This window comes from Macaca thibetana, chromosome X (genome assembly GCF_024542745.1).
Source record: "Macaca thibetana thibetana isolate TM-01 chromosome X, ASM2454274v1, whole genome shotgun sequence".
In the NCBI taxonomy this organism is placed as follows: Eukaryota; Metazoa; Chordata; class Mammalia; order Primates; family Cercopithecidae; genus Macaca; species Macaca thibetana.
The window spans coordinates 7,262,693-7,280,878 of NC_065598.1; the positions used below are offsets into that span (position 1 = coordinate 7,262,693).

The 18,186-nt window shown below is 41.3% G+C and overlaps 2 protein-coding genes across 3 annotated transcripts in view; one reads left to right on the plus strand and one right to left on the minus strand.

Moving 5' to 3' along the window:
- Positions 1 to 18,186, minus strand: part of PNPLA4 (patatin like phospholipase domain containing 4) — a 235,979-nt gene that overhangs the window by 152,283 nt on the left and 65,510 nt on the right. For both annotated transcript variants that reach the window (XM_050777240.1, XM_050777242.1), the window contains exon 6: positions 15,771 to 15,817. In XM_050777240.1, coding sequence (XP_050633197.1) covers positions 15,771 to 15,817 — 47 coding nt within the window. The remainder of the gene's footprint in view (positions 1 to 15,770; positions 15,818 to 18,186) is intronic.
- On the plus strand, positions 69 to 1,497 carry LOC126946655 (testis-specific basic protein Y 1-like). The gene is given in 3 exon segments (XM_050777246.1): positions 69 to 929; positions 1,122 to 1,370; positions 1,372 to 1,497. Coding segments are annotated over 3 exon segments (384 nt in total). The 5' UTR covers positions 69 to 827; the 3' UTR covers positions 1,405 to 1,497.

The window sequence follows — 18,186 nt, forward strand, 5'->3', positions numbered from 1 at the left end:
TTTTTTTTTTTTTTTTTTTTTTTCCTTGAGGCAGAGTTTTGTTCTTGTTGCCCAGGCTGTAATGCAATGGTGCTATCTCGGCTCACTGCAACCTCCGCCTCCCGGGTTCAAGCGATTCTCCTGCCTCAGCCTCCAGAGTAGCTGGGATTATAGGCATGCACCACCACATCCGACTAATTTTGTGTTTTCAGTAGAGATGGGGTTTCTCCAGGTTGGTCAGGCTGGTCTCAAACTCCCGAACACAGGTGATCCGCCCTCCTCGGTCTCCCAAAGTGCTGGGATTACAGGCCTGAGCCACTGTGCCTGGTCAATTGACGTCTTTATATAGCCCCAAACCCGTCCCAGTTAGCATGGAGGGATTTCAGGTAGGTGATACAGAAACTGGGTAACGATGGCAGGTGTGGAGAAATAGAATGCACCACTGAGTGGGGGGGGGGGGGGTCCAGGGGAACCATGTGGCAGAAATATCCTCCCGTGCCACGTGATCTGCTAAAATTGAACATGGGGCGTTTAGGAGGGCTGCCATGTCAGTTTGGGAACTATCCTTAGGGCTGCTAACCCAAATCTCCCTTTCTCCAACCAGAGCACCCTGCCTTCCTCCTCAGATGTCACTCCCCCGCCACCTCCCTCAGTCAGGTCGCGCTGGTGCTTTGTGACGTCGAAGGCCTCCCTTCCCGCCCAGGGCTCCCATTGGCCGGGTAGTGGGGTGTTGACCAATCACAGCTCGGGGACGTGGTCGCCTCATTGTCCCGAGACCGCGGGAGGGGTATATACGGGGACCCCGGGCAGCCCGCGGTTGACCGTTGGGAGACGTTGAGCTGTGGAAGATGAGTCCGAAGCCGAGAGCCTCGGGATCCCCGGCCAAGACCAAGGAGAGCCGAAAGAGGAAGTCCTCTTCTCAGCAGAGCTCCAGTAGCCCGAAGAAGAAGGTGAGGGACCCCCCCAAGCTCCTCCTCGGCTTCCCTCGCCTCCTTCCTCACCAGAATCCTCTCCCGGCCTCCCCTGGCACAGCCCCCACCCGGCCCGCCCGCCCGCCTCTGAGGAAACGTCCCTGTTCCCAGCCTCCTCCATCCTCTTCCCTCAACCAGAGCCCTTCTGGCATCTCCCTGTTGTCCTTCCAGGCTACCAGGGCGGCCAAGAAGGGAAAAGCAGCTCGTGGAGGGAGAGGCGGGAAGAAACGGGCCGCGAGCAAGATGGCGGCGGCAGCGGCGACGGCCCCTGAGGCGGGGAGCGGGCCGGCGGCCCCCGGCCCCAGTGACCAGCCCAGCCAGGAGCTCCCTCAGCACGAGCTGCCCCCCGAGGAGCCAGTGAGCGAGGGGACCCAGCACGACCCCCTGAGCCAGGAGACCCAGCTGGAGGAGCCACTGAGTGAGGGGGCGGCCACCGACTCCCCCATCTCCCTGAGCAGCGACTAAGTTCAGTTCCAGTCGCCAGACCTCAGAGATCTCACCAGCACGGTGGCCCCTGGGGAAGACAATAAAATGAATGTGTTGCAAATTGATCTCAGTGACTCCGTGTTCTCTGGTGGTGGGGAGGGAGGGGAAGGAGGGGGGAAGAGGTGGTGTGTGGGGAGGGAGGGAGGGAGGAAGGAAGAGGTGGTGTGAGGGGGGGAGGGAGGGAGGAAGTGGTGGTGTGAGGGGAGGGAGGGAGGAAGAGGTGGTGTGAGGGGAGGGAGGGAGGGAGGAAGTGGTGGTGTGAGGGGAGGGAGGGAGGGAGGAAGTGGTGGTGTGTGGGGAGGGAGGGAGGAAGTGGTGGTGTGTGGGGAAGGAGGGAGGGAGGAAGTGGTGGTGTGAGGGGAGGGAGGGAGGGAGGAAGTGGTGGTGTGGAGGGAGGGGAAGGAGGGGGGAAGAGGTGGTGTGTGGGGAGGGAGAGAGGGAGGAAGAGGTGGTGTGAGGGGAGGGAGGGAGGGAGGAAGAGGTGGTGTGAGGGGAGGGAGGGAGGAAGTGGTGGTGTGAGGGGAGGGAGGGAGGAAGAGGTGGTGTGAGGGGAGGGAGGGAGGGAGGAAGTGGTGGTGTGAGGGGGGGAGGGGGAGGGAGGGAGGAAGAGGGGTGGTGTGTGGGGAGGGAGGGAGGGAGGAAGAGGTGGTGTGTGGGGAGGGAGGGAGGAAGGGAGGAAGTGGTGGTGTGAGGGGAGGGAGGGAGGAAGTGGTGGTGGTGAGGGGAGGGAGGGAGGGAGGAAGTGGTGGTGTGAGGGGAGGGGAGGGAGGGAGGAAGTGGTGGTGTGAGGGGAGGGAGGGAGGGAGGAAGAGGTGGGGGTGTGAGGGGAGGGAGGGAGGAAGAGGTGGGTTGTGGGGAGGGAGGGAGGGAGGAGGAAGAGGTGGTTGTGGGGAGGGAGGGAGGGAGAGAGGAAGAGGTGGTGTGAGGGGAGGGAGGGAGGGGACTTTCTTGTGGTGTGAGGGGAGGGAGGGAGGGAGGAAGTGGTGGGGTGAGGGGAGGGAGGGAGGGAGGAAGAGGTGGTGTGTGGGGAGGGAGGGAGGAAGAGGGGGGTGTGGGGAGGGAGGAAGAGGAGGTGTGTGGGGAGGGAGAAAGGAAAGAAGGAAGAAATACGTGGTATGTGGGGAGGGAGGGAAGTGGGGTCCCGTGGGGTTGAGGTCAAAGGGAGAGGTCACAATTAGCCAGACAGGAGAATAAGGATTGCCTCACGGCTGAGCACGGGAAACAAATTTCCCCTTAGCAGGATGACACTTCTTCTTGTAACGTTTGTTTCTTCATGCAATCTTGCTAGCACATACACCAAGTACCAAGAACCGGATTCTACCTACTTAGGTTTCATTGTTAAAATACTTTTTCGTTTATAGAAACCGATGCAAGAATCGTTTCTATCGTCTTTCCTTTCAGCGTCCCCTCCCTACAATCTAATTAAGAAGAAAAATTGAAAGTAGAGCAAAATCTATCCACTTGAAAAATGCCTTTTTATCTTTGCAAGTGAGGAGACAAAAAGTACATTTCGTATTTCCACACATTGGAAATACACAGGTCTTTTCTATATATAGTAGAACTTACTATATATGAATATATGTAAATTTTTTATATAAATAAAATATACAATTATATTTACTATAGACAAATATATATAGTTTATATATTTACATGTAAAATATATACAGATATAAAATATGGAATATATATTTATATATAAATATATAAATATAAATATACGTAAATATAGATTATATATGTACACATTAGAAATAGACAACTCTTTTCTATATATAGTAGAACCTGCTATGTATATTTATATATTAATATATCTATTCTTATGTTTTTATATTTATAGATTACATATAAAACTATATTCTATATCATATATTTATATAAAACATATATTAACCATATATTTATATTTATAAATAATATATAAATATAGATATCAAATCTGTATATGAAACCTATCTATAAATATAAATATGTGAAAATAGATATCTAAATATAAATATATACAAAATATATATTCTATATGTGATCATTTAGAAGGTAAGGTGTTGTGATTGTTGAAGCATCGTTCACAGATAAAAAGAGAAAGGAAATTATCATTTTAAGAAAATTAAAGTACAAAATTATCACGATTCAATTCCTAGTTGTCAATACTTACAATGAGAGAATAATATAGAACTTGCTATATATAGAAAAAACGTGTATTTCTAATGTGTATATATGTAATGTACATTTATATATATAATTATATAAATGCACAGGTCTTTTCTATATATAGTAGAATTTTATATAGTTGAATTTACAATATATGTAGAAAAGACCTGTGTATTTCTATATCTATATTTAGAAAAGCCCTGTGTATTTCTAATGTGTATATGTATAATTTATATGTTTATTTATAGATAAATATATAATCTCTATATATTTATATATCTATTTCTATGTGTTTACATTTATATAGAGATCTATTTCACATATAGATTATATAAATACTTATATTCTCTATAAATATATATAAAAATGTAAAAATATTTATATTTCTATATAAGATATAAATAATATATAAATATGTAATGCATAAAGATACATATATCATATATAAAATATATATTCTATATATGATCACTTCTTTTAGAAGGTAAGGTGTTATGATTGTTGAAGCATGGTTCACAGGCAAAAGGAGAAAGGAAATTATTGTAAGAAGAATAAAGTACAAAATTATCATGATTTAATTTCCAGGTATTAATAATTACACCTACAGAATAATTCATGCCATTTAATCTTACAATGAATAACACGTTAAACTTTTACATGATTATGAAAATATGAATTTCCATATAATAAGGGTTTGAGATGTAAAGCTCTGACTTTATAGGCCATTTTCACTTGTTACATACATTGATCTTATAGCTTTAAAGATGCTAAAATTAATGGTGGCTTAGAAGAGATGGTAGCATCATTTGAGAAACAGATGGGTTCTGTTTCATCCTTTCCTTGGTGTGGTCAGGGCTTCACTTCATTAGCTTAGGAAGGGATTTCAGAGCTATGCATGTTGAACTTGTAGCTGCCTCCTACAGAATCCTACGAAACCTAGGCCACAGAAACAGGGCATTGTCCCATGTCCTGAATGCCATCATTTTGTGGTATATTTCTTTTGTATTTCTTATATGGAAATACCATATAAGGATGAGCATTCTTGGTATAACTCAAAGCCTGTTTATTTGCAAGGCTGTATTGACCCTGAACAATAAATATCTGTATGTTATGGATGGGAAACAAGTCCGCATGAAAAGCTCCTGCTGTCTTTTAGGAAAGCCTATTGGCTGTGGTTGTATATCTCTTTCCAAAGGGAAATTGGTGAACTTTCGCTATCGTTTTTTCCATAATGACAGCATAAAACTAAAATAAACTGAAACTTGTCAGTGGTCACTTTTGGAGTTGGTGTATATTAGGGAACACTTTCGCAGTGTGTTTCAAAATTAGATTCAAGGATTAATTTCATGCACCTTATTTTAATACCATATTTCCATTCAAGCTCTGCATGTTATAACAGTCTGTGATGATTCTTTTGGCACTGAAAAAATTATCCATGGCACTTAAACCGTGTTTCTTTCATCATTTCATGGCAGTAGGAGCTTCAAGTGCTATTTGTTGGGAACCCATCCTGACTAGCTCTTTCACTGGGGTTTCATGTTTTATTGTGATATTTGGCAGACTTGTGTTTCAGACATTTTCAGATTTGGAAAGTTACTATGATTTTGAAATTATAAATGCAAAAATGTCACTGAATTTACTTTCACCAACTTTTAATTCATTATAGACAATAAGTGGTTTAATCAGAAATCAGGCCAGGTGAGGTGGGTCACGCCTGTAATGCCAGCACTTTGGGAGGCCGACGTGGGCAGATCACTTGAGTTCAGGAGTTCGAAACCAGCCTGCCCAACATGGTGAAACACCGTCTCTACTAAAAATACAAAAAATAGCCAGGCATGGCGGTGTGTGCCTGTAATCCCAGTTACTTGGGAGGCTGAGGCAGGAGAATTGCTTGAGCATGGCGGTGTGTGCCTGTAATCTCAGTTACTTGGGAGGCTGAGGCAGGAGAATTGCTTGAGCCCTGGAGGTGGAGGTTGCAGTGAGCCAAGATTGCAAGATTGCACCACTGCACTCCAGCCTGGGTGACAGAGCAAGACTCCATCTCAAAAAAAAAGAAAAAAAGAAAAAAATCAGTAATTTAAGTAATCTTTTAATTTGTTGGAGCAGTCATAAATATTACATCTTCATTTAAGTCTTTCTTTATTCTACATGTTATATACACAGTTAAATTAGTTAATAAGAGTGTTAAATATTTTCCCTCCTTCTCCAACTACCCACAAGCTGAGGCTTAAAATAAGCAGTGGAATGAGTAAAGACCCGAAATAATATAACTGCAAGGGTGCAGTTTACTTTTATAATAAAATAATAAATATCAAAGCTTCCTGACATTTTAGGCAAATCTTCCTGTGTCCCTAAAGGGAGGATCCCCTTGACAACAGTCATGAACAACAGGTGATCTGCAGATTCTCAGCTGTCAAAGACAGTTGGTGGGAAAATTTGAAAACACCTTGTACATATTAAAGAGCTCAGCATGAGATGATGTCTACATACATATGTCTCTGTCTCATTAGACCACAGGAAATAGGACACAAGGAAGGCTCACGTCGATTCCCCTTGACCATGCAGCTTCCTCTGCTCCTGACTCCTAAGAACTTTCTAACCTATTGGTCATTCCCAGCTTCAGATCCCCATGCGTACGGATTGTTTTTGGCCCCACGTCAGTGATACAAGGGACATAGAATTGCTCTCAAAAACACTCTGGAATTGAAAAATGACAGGAGAAGCTCAATGCGATGGCTGGGTATCAGAGGGAAGGCCTTCTGCTGTTTTGAACACTGATGCTAAGTTCTAGAATAACTGCAGCTGCAGCCCATTGGACCTGGGCATGTGTCAGGCAGGGTGTGAAATGCTCCCCATGCACGTCCTCATTTCTCCCTCACATTACCCCTGTGGATTAATCGGGGCTCTAGAGAGACACCAACAGGTGATCAGCAAAGATAGATGAGAGGGAATTTATTAGGGGAATTAGGGGGTGAAAAGTCTCAGGGCAGGCTATCTGCAAGCTGGAGCCCCTGGGATGCCAGGAGTGTGACTCAGTTCACACCCAAAAACCTCAGAACCATGGAAGTGGATGGTGTAATTCTCAGTATAAAAGAGCCTGAAGTTCTGATGTCCAAGGGCAGGAAAAGAGAAGTCCCAGCTCCAAGAGGTAAGGGAGGAAAGTGCCTTTCCTCTGCCCTGTTTCCTCTATCTGGGCCCTCAGAGAATTGGATGGGGCCTGTCTCTATTGAGGGCATCTTCCCCACTCTGTCCACCAGCCCACGCCAATCTTCCCGGGAATACATGTGCAGGCTCACCCAGAAACAATGCTTTACCAGTTCCTGATGTATTCCTTAAGGCAGTCAGTCACCCAGAAACAATGCTTTACCAGTTCCTGACGTATTCCTTGAGGCAGTCAGTCACCCAGAAACAATGCTTTACCAGTTCCTGATGTATTCCTTAAGGCAGTCAATCACGTTGACACCTGAAATTAACCATCACACCCTGTAAAATGGGTAGTGTCCCCACTGGACAAATGAGACAGACAGTTTGGGTACCTTTCTTATACTGCTTATAGGTTATAGAGTCAGGATTAAAACTCAAGTCTGCAAAGATCAAATTCTACACTCTACCACCCTCTTAAGGACTGCTGCTCAACGCTGTGGAAGCAGCACTGTATTACACACTGTATGAGGACTGAAGAGGCATTCGAGACACATCCCCTGCTTTAGGGACCACTTCCTAGCTTGCATTCATGACAGGTGTCATGTTTCTGTGACTCTCCTATAGAACCCAGAACCAAGTGTGAATTGGCACGCTTTAGGTGTGCATAAGCTCTGCAGAAGTCCTAAGAAAGAGCAAGACAATTATAGGCTCAATTCACATAGGGAAGTTTATATGAAAACAGCTTTCAGTCAATTACTGAAAGAAAATATTTTTACTGGCAGAAAAATGTTCTGCTGGAGAATAACTAGTTGAAGGGCTTTGGCAGCAAGGGGCCCTGGACACATGTCCACAGAAGAGGGAAAAAAAGACACACAGAATAGAAACAGAATTGGGGACCCTTCAGGGAGAGGAGTAAGGAAAAGTGCTAGCCCAGCAAGCTGATATGTAATTTTGAATCTTAACTAGATTGAGAATTTGGATACAACTCAAAACTAGATAAGAGTAATTGCACTAAAAAAATGAGAGGAGCAGGGTAAAATAAAATAAAAATTCATTAATAACGAATTAAATTATTCATTCAACAAACATTTATTGGGCACCTACCATGGTCCAGGGAGAGGGCTAGATGCTAATCAAAAAATAATAATCACTGCCATGACTGAGCAATGCCTATGAGTCATCCTTAGAATGGTGCTGGAAGATAGATGGGGCTGTCTTATTCCATCCTGAGTTTACAAAAGATGACCCTGAGGACCAGCCAGGCTAAGTAACCTGTTCCAGATCACCTAGTACTTGAACCGAAGCTTGTCTGACTCCAAAGCCCACGCTTTCTCTGATACGCCATGTAGCCAGAAAAGGGCAGTGAAGTACTAAGGTTTGCTAAGGTGTTGAGTATATGGAATAAGATAATCAGGAGTATTTTTAAACTTGTGATAAAACACACACGACACGACATACACACTCTTAACAAATATTGAGGTGCATGGTACAGTATTGTGAACTATATGCCCATTATGCTACAGTGGATCCTTACAACTTTCCGGGATGGTTAATATTGCCAACTTGATTGGATGGAAGGATGTAAAGTATTGTTCCTGGGTGTGTCTGTGAGCGTGTTGCCAACAGAGATTAACATTTGAGTCAGTGCACTGGGAGAGGCAGATCCACCCTCGCTCTGGGTGGGCACCATCCAGTCAGCTGCCAGCGTGGCTACAATAAAGCAGGAGGGAGAAACCGACTTGCTGAGTCTTCTGGCCTCCATGTTCCTCCTGTGCTGGAAGCTTCCTCGAACATCAGACTCCAAGTTCTTCAGTTTTTGGAGTCTTGGACTTACACCAGTGTTTCGCCAGGGGATCTCCGGCCTTTGGCCACAGACTGAAGGCTGTGCTGTGGACTTCCCTACTTTTGAGGTTTTAGGACTTGGACTGGCTTCCTGGCTCCTCAGCTTGCAGACAGGCTATCATGGGGCCTCACCTTGTGATCCTGTGAGTCAATGCTCCTTAGTAAACTCCCTTCATATATGCATCTATCCTATTAGTTCTGTCGCTCTAGAGAACCCTAATACACTTTCTCATCTTGTATGACTGAAACTCCATGCCCATTGCACCTCAATTCCCCATTTTCCCCTCCCCCATCCCCTAGCAATGACCATTCTACTTTCTGTGAGTTTAACAATTTTCGGTATTTCATAAAAGTAGAATTGGGCAGCATTTGTCCTTCTGTGACTGGCTTGTTTCACTTGAGCATAAAGTCCTCAGGTCCATCTATCCTGTAGGAGTGGTTTCTGACATCCTCCAAACTGAGAGGGTTTTGAAACCTGTCAGACATGCACAAAGGTGGAGAGACTACTATAGTGATCACCATGTTTTCATCATGCAGCTCCAACCACTACAAAAGTCAGCTAATTCCATTTTACCTGTTACCCTCTCTAAACCTGACCCGTCCCCTGCCCCACTCAGTTATTTTAAAGCAAGTCCTAGATTACTTTTTAAGGAAACTGACTTGGGTGTGTTTAAGAATTTGCCTCAAGTCAGATGGTTTTGATTCTTCAATTTTTCCCTGGTGACAACAGTAATCCAAGATTGGGTAACAATTATTCAAACCTTACAGAAGCACATAGAGAGTAACATTTTTGGTAACCTCAGTGAGGATCTATATTAGCGATGTGATATATGCCACTGAAAGGCTCTTTCCCACCCTGTCCATGTGCTAATGTTGACCTCACAATGGTGTGAGCTTACGTTGGTCTCTAACACTGTTCACTTAACGGTAAAGGCAGACAATGATTTCATCATGGAACTGAAGCTGAAGACGCTGTTCCAACCTCTGCCTGTTACCCAGTTCCAAAGTCGCTTCCACATTTTTCAGGTAACTATTCAGCAACGCCCCACTCTACTGGTACTAATTTACTGTATTAGTCCATTTTCATGCTGCTGATAACAGACATACCCGAGACTGGGAAGAAAAAGAGGTTTAATTGGACTTACAGTTCCACATGGCTGGGGAGGTCTCAGAATCATGGTGGGAGGTAAAAGGCACTTCTTACATGGCAGCAGCAAGAGAAAATGAGTAAGATGCAAAAGCAGAAACCCATAATAAATCCATGAAATCTCATGAGACTTACTCACTATCATAAGAATAGCACAGGAAAGACTGGCCCCCATGATTCAATTACCTCCGTCTGGGTCCCTCCAATAATATGTGGGAATTCTGGGAGATACAATTCAAGTTGAGTTTTGGGTGGGGACACAGCCAAACCATATCAGGTATTATAACATAATAAGAAATACATGTTTAGTCTCTGGTCCTCAGTTTCTTGCACAGGAACTTGCCAGGAATGCCTAAAATCCTCTAGGTAGAGGTGCTAAGAGAATCTTTTGTTCTAATATTTTGTATTTCACCCTCAGTTCCTGACACAGAGCTCTTAAATCCCTAGGAATATTTTGGGTGATAGGAGCATCTTTTGTTCTCCTGGTGGGCTCCTGAACAGCCTCATGATGGGAGCTGATTGCCAGGGAAACCAACCATGTCATTAGAGGGTTAGAGCTCCCTCTAGGAAGGGGAGAGGAAATGAAGGTTGAGTTGATCACTTCCTGTCTTAGTCCATTCAGGCTGGTATAACAAAATATCTTGCTGGTGGAGGAAGAAGATGAAGGAGGAGAAGGAGAAAAATAAGAAGAAAAGAGGGATGAGAAGGGAGACAAAGAAAGAGAAGGAGGAGGAGAAAGAAGAAGAAAAGGAAGAGTGGGAGAGGAAGGAGGATAAGATGAAGATGACAAGGAGGAGGAAAAATAGAATCGTAAGAGACGTTAACAAATGACTCTCTAAGTGACAACATTATAGTAACTTTTACTGTTTTTTATTTTCAAGATTTCCAAAATATCATTAACTATATCTTAACTTGTACTTTATAAAATTAAGAGTATATAACAAAGCTGAAACCCCAAATTTTGTGAAAAGCATGATGCATAGGAGTCAAAACCTGCTATTAGGAAAAAAAAAATAGGGACAAAGCCCCAAGCATTACATGAGGTTAGTGTTGGTTGTTTTCTGATGAACACAACACAGAAGAACGTGAGTATCAGGCTTAAGGCTCTGCCCTTACTTTCAGTAATAGGGGACAAGAAAATGTCTGCATCGAAGAATCAAGGTTAAGCATAAAGAGGCTTCCTTTTAAGGAATTCTGTGGGCTCGGCATGGCCACTGCATCCCCAGCAAGATCCCTTTATTTAGTCTCAAGGCATGGAAGTGTCAAACTGTAAGTTACCCATAGTGTAGTACCACTCAGACTAAATTTAAACCAGGAAGCATAGTGTACTCAAAGCAAGTAAGCATTACTCTGAAGGTGATTGTCCTATAGACAGAAGACATGTTGTTTTGCTACCTTTTCCCCACAAATTACTGTGGTCCTATATATCAGTTGGAGAGAATGGCACTATTCATTTAGGACAAGTATGAAGAAAATAATTGTTAAATTGTTAAATCCGTAGCTTTGGCACGCACCCAAAGAACTGTGCTTTTACACAAATGAACACGAATGAATACAATTTTTGAAAACAGAGCATTCTTACTCCAAGGTAGTGTGTTAGTAGGAAACTTAGATGATCCTGATTGTACTTCAACAAAGGCATGAGTGCCAGGCAGATGCCGTTCCAACTGCTCTGTTTGGTCTGACAACTGGTTGAGGTTCCATTGGCATTCATTTGAGATGGTCACCTGGGAAACCTAAATTAACACCATCCTTTATCGGGTAGCCACTTTGGGATTGAACCAAAGAAAGATGAGCTTGAAAGGTGTGGAGCCTACAGTAGTGTTACTTGAAAAAGACCTTGTCTTTGATCTAGTTTTGTTGGCACAAGAAAATAAGCATATTTTTTGTTAGATCTCTCTTTACACTGGCTATCAGGAGGATAGTTAAACTCCTCATGCAGCACGACAGAGATTTTTTTCAGACATATTTCAGATAGCTGAGATTTCTTTCTTTGACACACACACAAACAAGTACACAAAGCATATACTTGTATATATTTTAATTTTATAATTTTGATTGCTATTATGTTAAATCTTGGAAAATTTTCAAAAAGCATTTTAAATTATTTAGCTGTTATTTTTGTTTTAATACTCGTATTAAACGATTTCTGTTGGAAACACATTTTCTTATCTCCAAAGATAGCATACACTTAGTCAATGTTTCTTATCTTCTTGGTCATCTTCTCCTCTTCCAAATGTTGAACTCTCCCAAGGCCCCATTCCTGACACCTGTTTTTCCTCCAGCTCTTCTGTCTCTGCAGACAATGTTATCTATTCCCATGGTTGTGTATAGTGTTTGTATCAGGATGACTCCAAATTCTTATCTCTTGCTCTGACTTCTCCTCCAAATTCCTAAATCCTAAATCTAACTGCCTAATTCATATCTACATTTGGATGCCTACAATGCAACTCAAAATCAGCACATCCAAAATAAAGCTATTGGTTCTAGATCCCACACAAACTCCAACTCTTTTCTTCAGTGTCTGTGTCTCAGTGAACAGCATGTGCACCCAGGTATATACACGTGATTCCTGTCTTTCCCTCATCCTACATCCATTAACAGGCTGTATTAATAACTCTTGTCAGTTCTGGTTTTACATTATATTCCACATCTGTTCAATTTTCTTCATTTCTTCTAGGGTCACCTTATTCCATGCAGTCATCATCTCGCATCTTCATTCTTGCAAGAATTTCTTAAGTGGTCTTCCAGCCACCATTAGCTGAAAACCGCCATACTTTGGGTTATAAAATATTATTCCTTTGATCAAAACTCTCCGGCACTTCCAAACATACTTTAAAATGGAAGTGAAACTCTTACCTAGCCAAGAAGTTCTTATGTGACTAGGGCTTATGCCCTTCTGCAACCTCATTGCCTCTCACTCTCTTCTCAATCATGATTGCTTCAGTTCTGTTAGCTGAATGTTTCCATTCCTTAAACACTCAAAGCTAACACTCAGGCCTAAACACTTAGGCTAAACACTCAGGCCTACAGCCTGTTTTAGAAGCTGCTCCCTCTGCCTGGAATAATCTTCCCCAGTATCTTCACATGTCTGAGTTCTTCTCATCTTTTAGATTGCAGTTTATATATCTACTCAAAAATAAATAAATAAATAAATAAATAAATAAAGCCCTGATACTACAAAATGAAGCCATCTAGATCCTTGAGGAATTATGCTGCTATAAAGACACATGCACACGTATGTTTATTGCAGCACTATTCACAATAGCAAAGACTTGGAATCAACCCAAATGTCCATCAGTGACAGATTGGATTAAGAAAATGTGGCACATATACACCATGGAATACTATGCAGCCATCAAAAAGGATGAGTTTGTGTCCTTTGTAGGGACATGGATGCAGCTGGAAACCATCATTCTTAGCAAACTATCACAAGAACAGAAAACCAAACACCACATGTTCTCACTCATAGGTGGGAACTGAACAATGAGATCACTTGGACTCAGGAAGGGGAACATCACACACAGGGGCCTATCATGGGGAGGGGGGAGGGGGGAGGGATTGCATTGGGAGTTATACCTGATGTAAATGATGAGTTGATGGGTGCAGCACACCAACATGGCACAAGTATACATATGTAACAAACCTGCACGTTATGCACATGTACCCTACAACTTAAAGTACAATAATAATAAATAAATTTAAAAAAAAAAAAAAAATGAAGCCATCTACCAGTCAGTCTTCCTAACATTTACCTGATGTATTTTTTTCATGCAACTTATTACTTACTATTTACTCGACTTTGAATAAGTCATCTTTTTACATTTTATGTTCTAGGCCTTTAAAAAGAGCGTATTTCATGAAGTAGATTTCAGTATTAAAGGAGTTAATACACATCAAGTGCTGAGAGTAAATATTCACAGAAGCAATCAATTTATTCTTCCACACAGCAGTCAGTAAATGTTGGACTAGTATTAACTATCATATTATTCAGGATATGAACTAACTTGTTTTAAATCACAGACGATAATTAAATATTAATTCTGCCATTAAGTGCCCATATCCAATTTTCAAATCATCATTGTTGCCTTCACACTCAAGCAGGTCAGATGGCCAAAGCTTAAAAGTATATAGCTAAAATTACTACACAATGACACTATAACCATTCTTGCACATGTCTTTGGTAAACACAAGTACCCACTTACGTTGGATATTTACCTAGGAATGAAAATACTGGGTCATAGAGCATGCATGTATTCAGCTTGTAGATACTTCTGAACAGTTTCCCAAAGTTCTGTTTCCAAAATACATACTTATACTATATTTTAGGTATAGTCAAAAGCTTTTCAAGTTAAGCTATCACAAAAAGGTAATTATCCCAGAATATAATCCATATGACAAAACATACTCCTATTAGCTCAAAAGATTATTATAATTAGAAAGAAATGTATCAGCATAAAAATGATACAGGAATTACAAATTACTTATCACTCTACATTTGTAATGCATATATCACTGTTTGGAATATCTCATTATTTTAATTGCAACCAATTACTCCAGTTGAAAGAGTCACAGCAAGCAGTATTATATATTTTAGGAATAAATTGAATATATCATCCAATATCTCATCCTAACATCCTACTTTTTCATTTATTAAAGTGTCAAAGTTCACATTAACGCTCATAAGAATTTTGAATCCACATAAATATATAATTAAGCTGAAGGTGAATATCTTTCAGGTGGATTTACCAGCAAGTATGAATGTTAAAATGATAGCTAACATACATTTCTACTTTTAATTTATTCAGTGCAGTAATGATACTGCTACAATACTCACATTGTTGTGTCATCTATAATGTTTAAAGATAATTAACATGAAGATGATGTTCTATAATTGCTTTATTGGTTTTTTTATTGTTTGTGAATCTAATATTGCCTCGCTATTGACTCTCTATATAAACAAATTATTTTCCAATTTCTTACAGTAGACAAATATGCTTATTCAATAAGAGAAAAAAGAAATGAATATATTGAAAACAATTTTGAATAATATATTATATCTTAAGACACAACTTCAAAGATTGTGACATAAAAATTGAATCTAATAATGTGCCTTTCTAGTGGACTTTACTATCAAAATAAAAATTCTTAGAGTTAACCTTTTGTGGTTTGGAGATAACACTATTATAAACTTTGTTACTTTGTTATATTTTTTTTAGACTCTTTCCCCAGTCTACGGACACAACGTATTTAATCTGAGTTGTATGTGATGTGTGGTGTGGTTAATTTGTTGTCCCGGTTCATGTAAAGTGTGTTAATTATTTTTAATTTGGCATTTCATTTTCACTGACTAATCAGATTCTACCTGTAGAAATTGACAACTTGTGGCTAAATTCATTCTCTTCTTGTGTTTCCAACTGTGTTTTCACTGGGCTTCTCCTTTGTGCCATTTTTTTGTACATCTTTTGATTTGGTCTTATTAATTTACCTAGATGAAGAAGTAAATCCTACAAAAGTACAAATACATTTATCACGGTCTTTATATTGGGAGAACTAACCAATTGAGTTTCATTTTTTAGAATTTGTGTTTTTCTTATCCAATATGGATTTAGAAGTGGATAGAAAATAAACCCATTTGGAACATATATGAAGCCAATTGTTGGTCTAAACTTCCTCACAGGTTACTTGAGTCCCGATCCATCACAAATACAAACACATTTAAAAACATAAAGCATTATTATGATGGAATCAAAATACCATGACTAAATCCATTTTCCCATCACAATGTCATTTCTTAGATGAATACAAACAATGTTCATATTAAATAGCCATTTCTATCATGGATATGAGTTTCTGGTGTCTTGTCTTTGCATAATAAAAAGATCTCATTTTTACATAAGCAAAATGAGCACCATAACATTGCATAATTTATGTTTGTATCTTGGCTTTGCTGAGAGTTAGATAGAATGGAAGGAAGAAGGGCATCGAAACTAGGCAAATGTGAGTTCTAAACCAAGCTCTGACATGTGTCTTCAAGTTGATCACCATACCTTTCTGAGCTGTGGTTCCATCTTATGTAGGATGGAGACAACAATACCTGGAAAAAATAATTGTAAGGCACTTAGCAGACCATAAGGTGAGTTGTCCCTCGAAATGCTTGTAGCAATTTACAATCTTCCATTACCATTTGATAATTCCACTGAATTCTCTACCCTACTGCCCATATCCAACCAGCTGTTAAGCTGTTGCTATCTGATCTGAAATAAAGTCAAGAGTAGCTGTATGGCTTTGAATGCCCAGGTGGCAAGGTAGTATATTAGTCAGTTATGGCTGCTATAATGAAATATCATAAACTGGGTGGCTTATAAACAGCAGACATTTATTGCTCACAGTTTTGGAGGCTGGAACTCCAAGATCAAGGCATGGCAGATTCTGTGTCTGCTGAACGAACTTCCTGGTTCACAGAGATGGCGCCTTCTTGCTATGCCCTCACAAGGTGGAAGGGGCAAGGGAGTTCTCTGGGATCCCTTTTATAAGGGCACTAATCTAATTAATGAAGGCTTTACCATCATGACCTAATCACCTCTCAAAGCCCCCAACTCCTAATACCATCTGGTGGAGTTAGGATTTTCTTTTTCTTGTCTTTATTGTTTTTTTGTTGCTGTTGTTGTTTCTTTGAGACAGGGTTTCTCGGTTGCCCAGCTTGGAGGGCAGTACCAAGATCATGGCTCACTGCAGCCTTGACCTCCCATGCTCAAGTGATCTTCCTGCCTCAGCCCCCCAAGTAGCTGGGACTGCAGGCATGCGCCACCTCGCCTGGGTAATTTTTGTATTTGTAGTAGAGGCAGAGTTTCACCATGTTGCCCAGGCTGGTCTTGAACTCCAGAGCTCAAGCGATCCACCCACCTTGGCCTCCCAAAGTGTTGGGATTACAGACATGAGCCACTGCACCCAGCCAGAGGTTAGGATTTCAAGAAAGGAATTTTGGTGACATAAACATTCAGTCTGCTGCAGTGGGTGATAAAAGATGATGCTGACAGTCTTGCAGGGTCTATTTTATAGAGACCCCAAGTGTCATATTTAATTAAAGCTAGTCTTTACTCTAAAGGGCAAAGGCCTTTGAATGTGCTCTTCTTTTGTCTGGATGTTCTGCTATTGTATATTCATCCATTTTCTCCCTATTCTCCTCTCTGGATTATCACATACATAATGTCAACTCCTATTTCAAGGAAACACATCTTTTCCAAGATAGAAGCTTTTTTTTAAAAAAAAAATTTCTGCCACATTTCATCTGCTCCCTTTCAGATTCCTGGTTTCTGATAGATACTACTTTCTTCATGAAGTTTGACTTCCACCTGTAATTGATTTAGGAACTGTATTAGTCCATTCTCACACTGCTATGAAGAACTACCTGAGACTTGGTTATTTATGAAGAAAAAAGGTTTAGTTGACACACAATTCCACAGGCTGTAAAGGAAGCATGGCTGGGAGCCCTCATAAAACTTACAACCATGGAGAAGGGCGAAGGGAAGCAAGCATGTCTTACCATGGCAGAGGAGGAGACAGAGAGAGATAGAGCAAAGGCAGAAGTGCTACACAGTTTTAAACAACCAGATCTTACAAGAACTCATCACTATCATAAGAACAGCAAGGGGAAATCCACTCTCAAGATCCAATCATCTTCCACCAGGCCCCCTTCCCCACATTGGGAATTACAATTTAATATGATATTTGGGCAAGAATACAGAGCCAAACCATATCAGGGATCTTTCAGGTAAACTCACATGTACTTACGTCTTCAGACACTCATCATACTACGTTGTAGTAGCTTTTGAAAATATGTCTGTTTCCCCCCATATGACTGCCATCGCAATAAAGACAGGGATGGCTTTGCCGCTGCTCACCATCATATTCCCATAATTCTACCATCTCTCCAGTTAGTTCTCCTCATTGTTCTCGCTTCCAAGACCCCAGTCCCACCAGCCTTGGACTTTCTCTTGACTAATTTACTCTCCTATTTGAGGACTCAAGTATCATTCTTTATAGGTACAAGCCCTGACAAATACTGATTGAATGACACAAGCAAGTGAGAACTATTATATATAAAGGATACAGAGACATGTTGGCCACACCTGGCACAAGCCCTGGTCACAACATAGTCTACAGTTGTTTCTGTGTCATTGCTGCTTAGAATTCATTTCATTTTTCTTCCATTTCCTTTTCAGTGAGTTTTCTAGTTTCCCCCAAAAGACTTATTTAATCATGGACATTGGAGTACTTAATTAATTTCCATTGAGCATGGTTTCAAAATATCTAACACTTACACGCAGGGTCCACTGCTTTCTTTCACTGACTTCCCTGGTGAATATTGAGCTATTTACCCACAGAGCAGGAAATACACATGGTCTCATTAATCTCTACTCTGCCTAACCCAAACCTACTCCCCTGCAAACTCAATGTGAAACA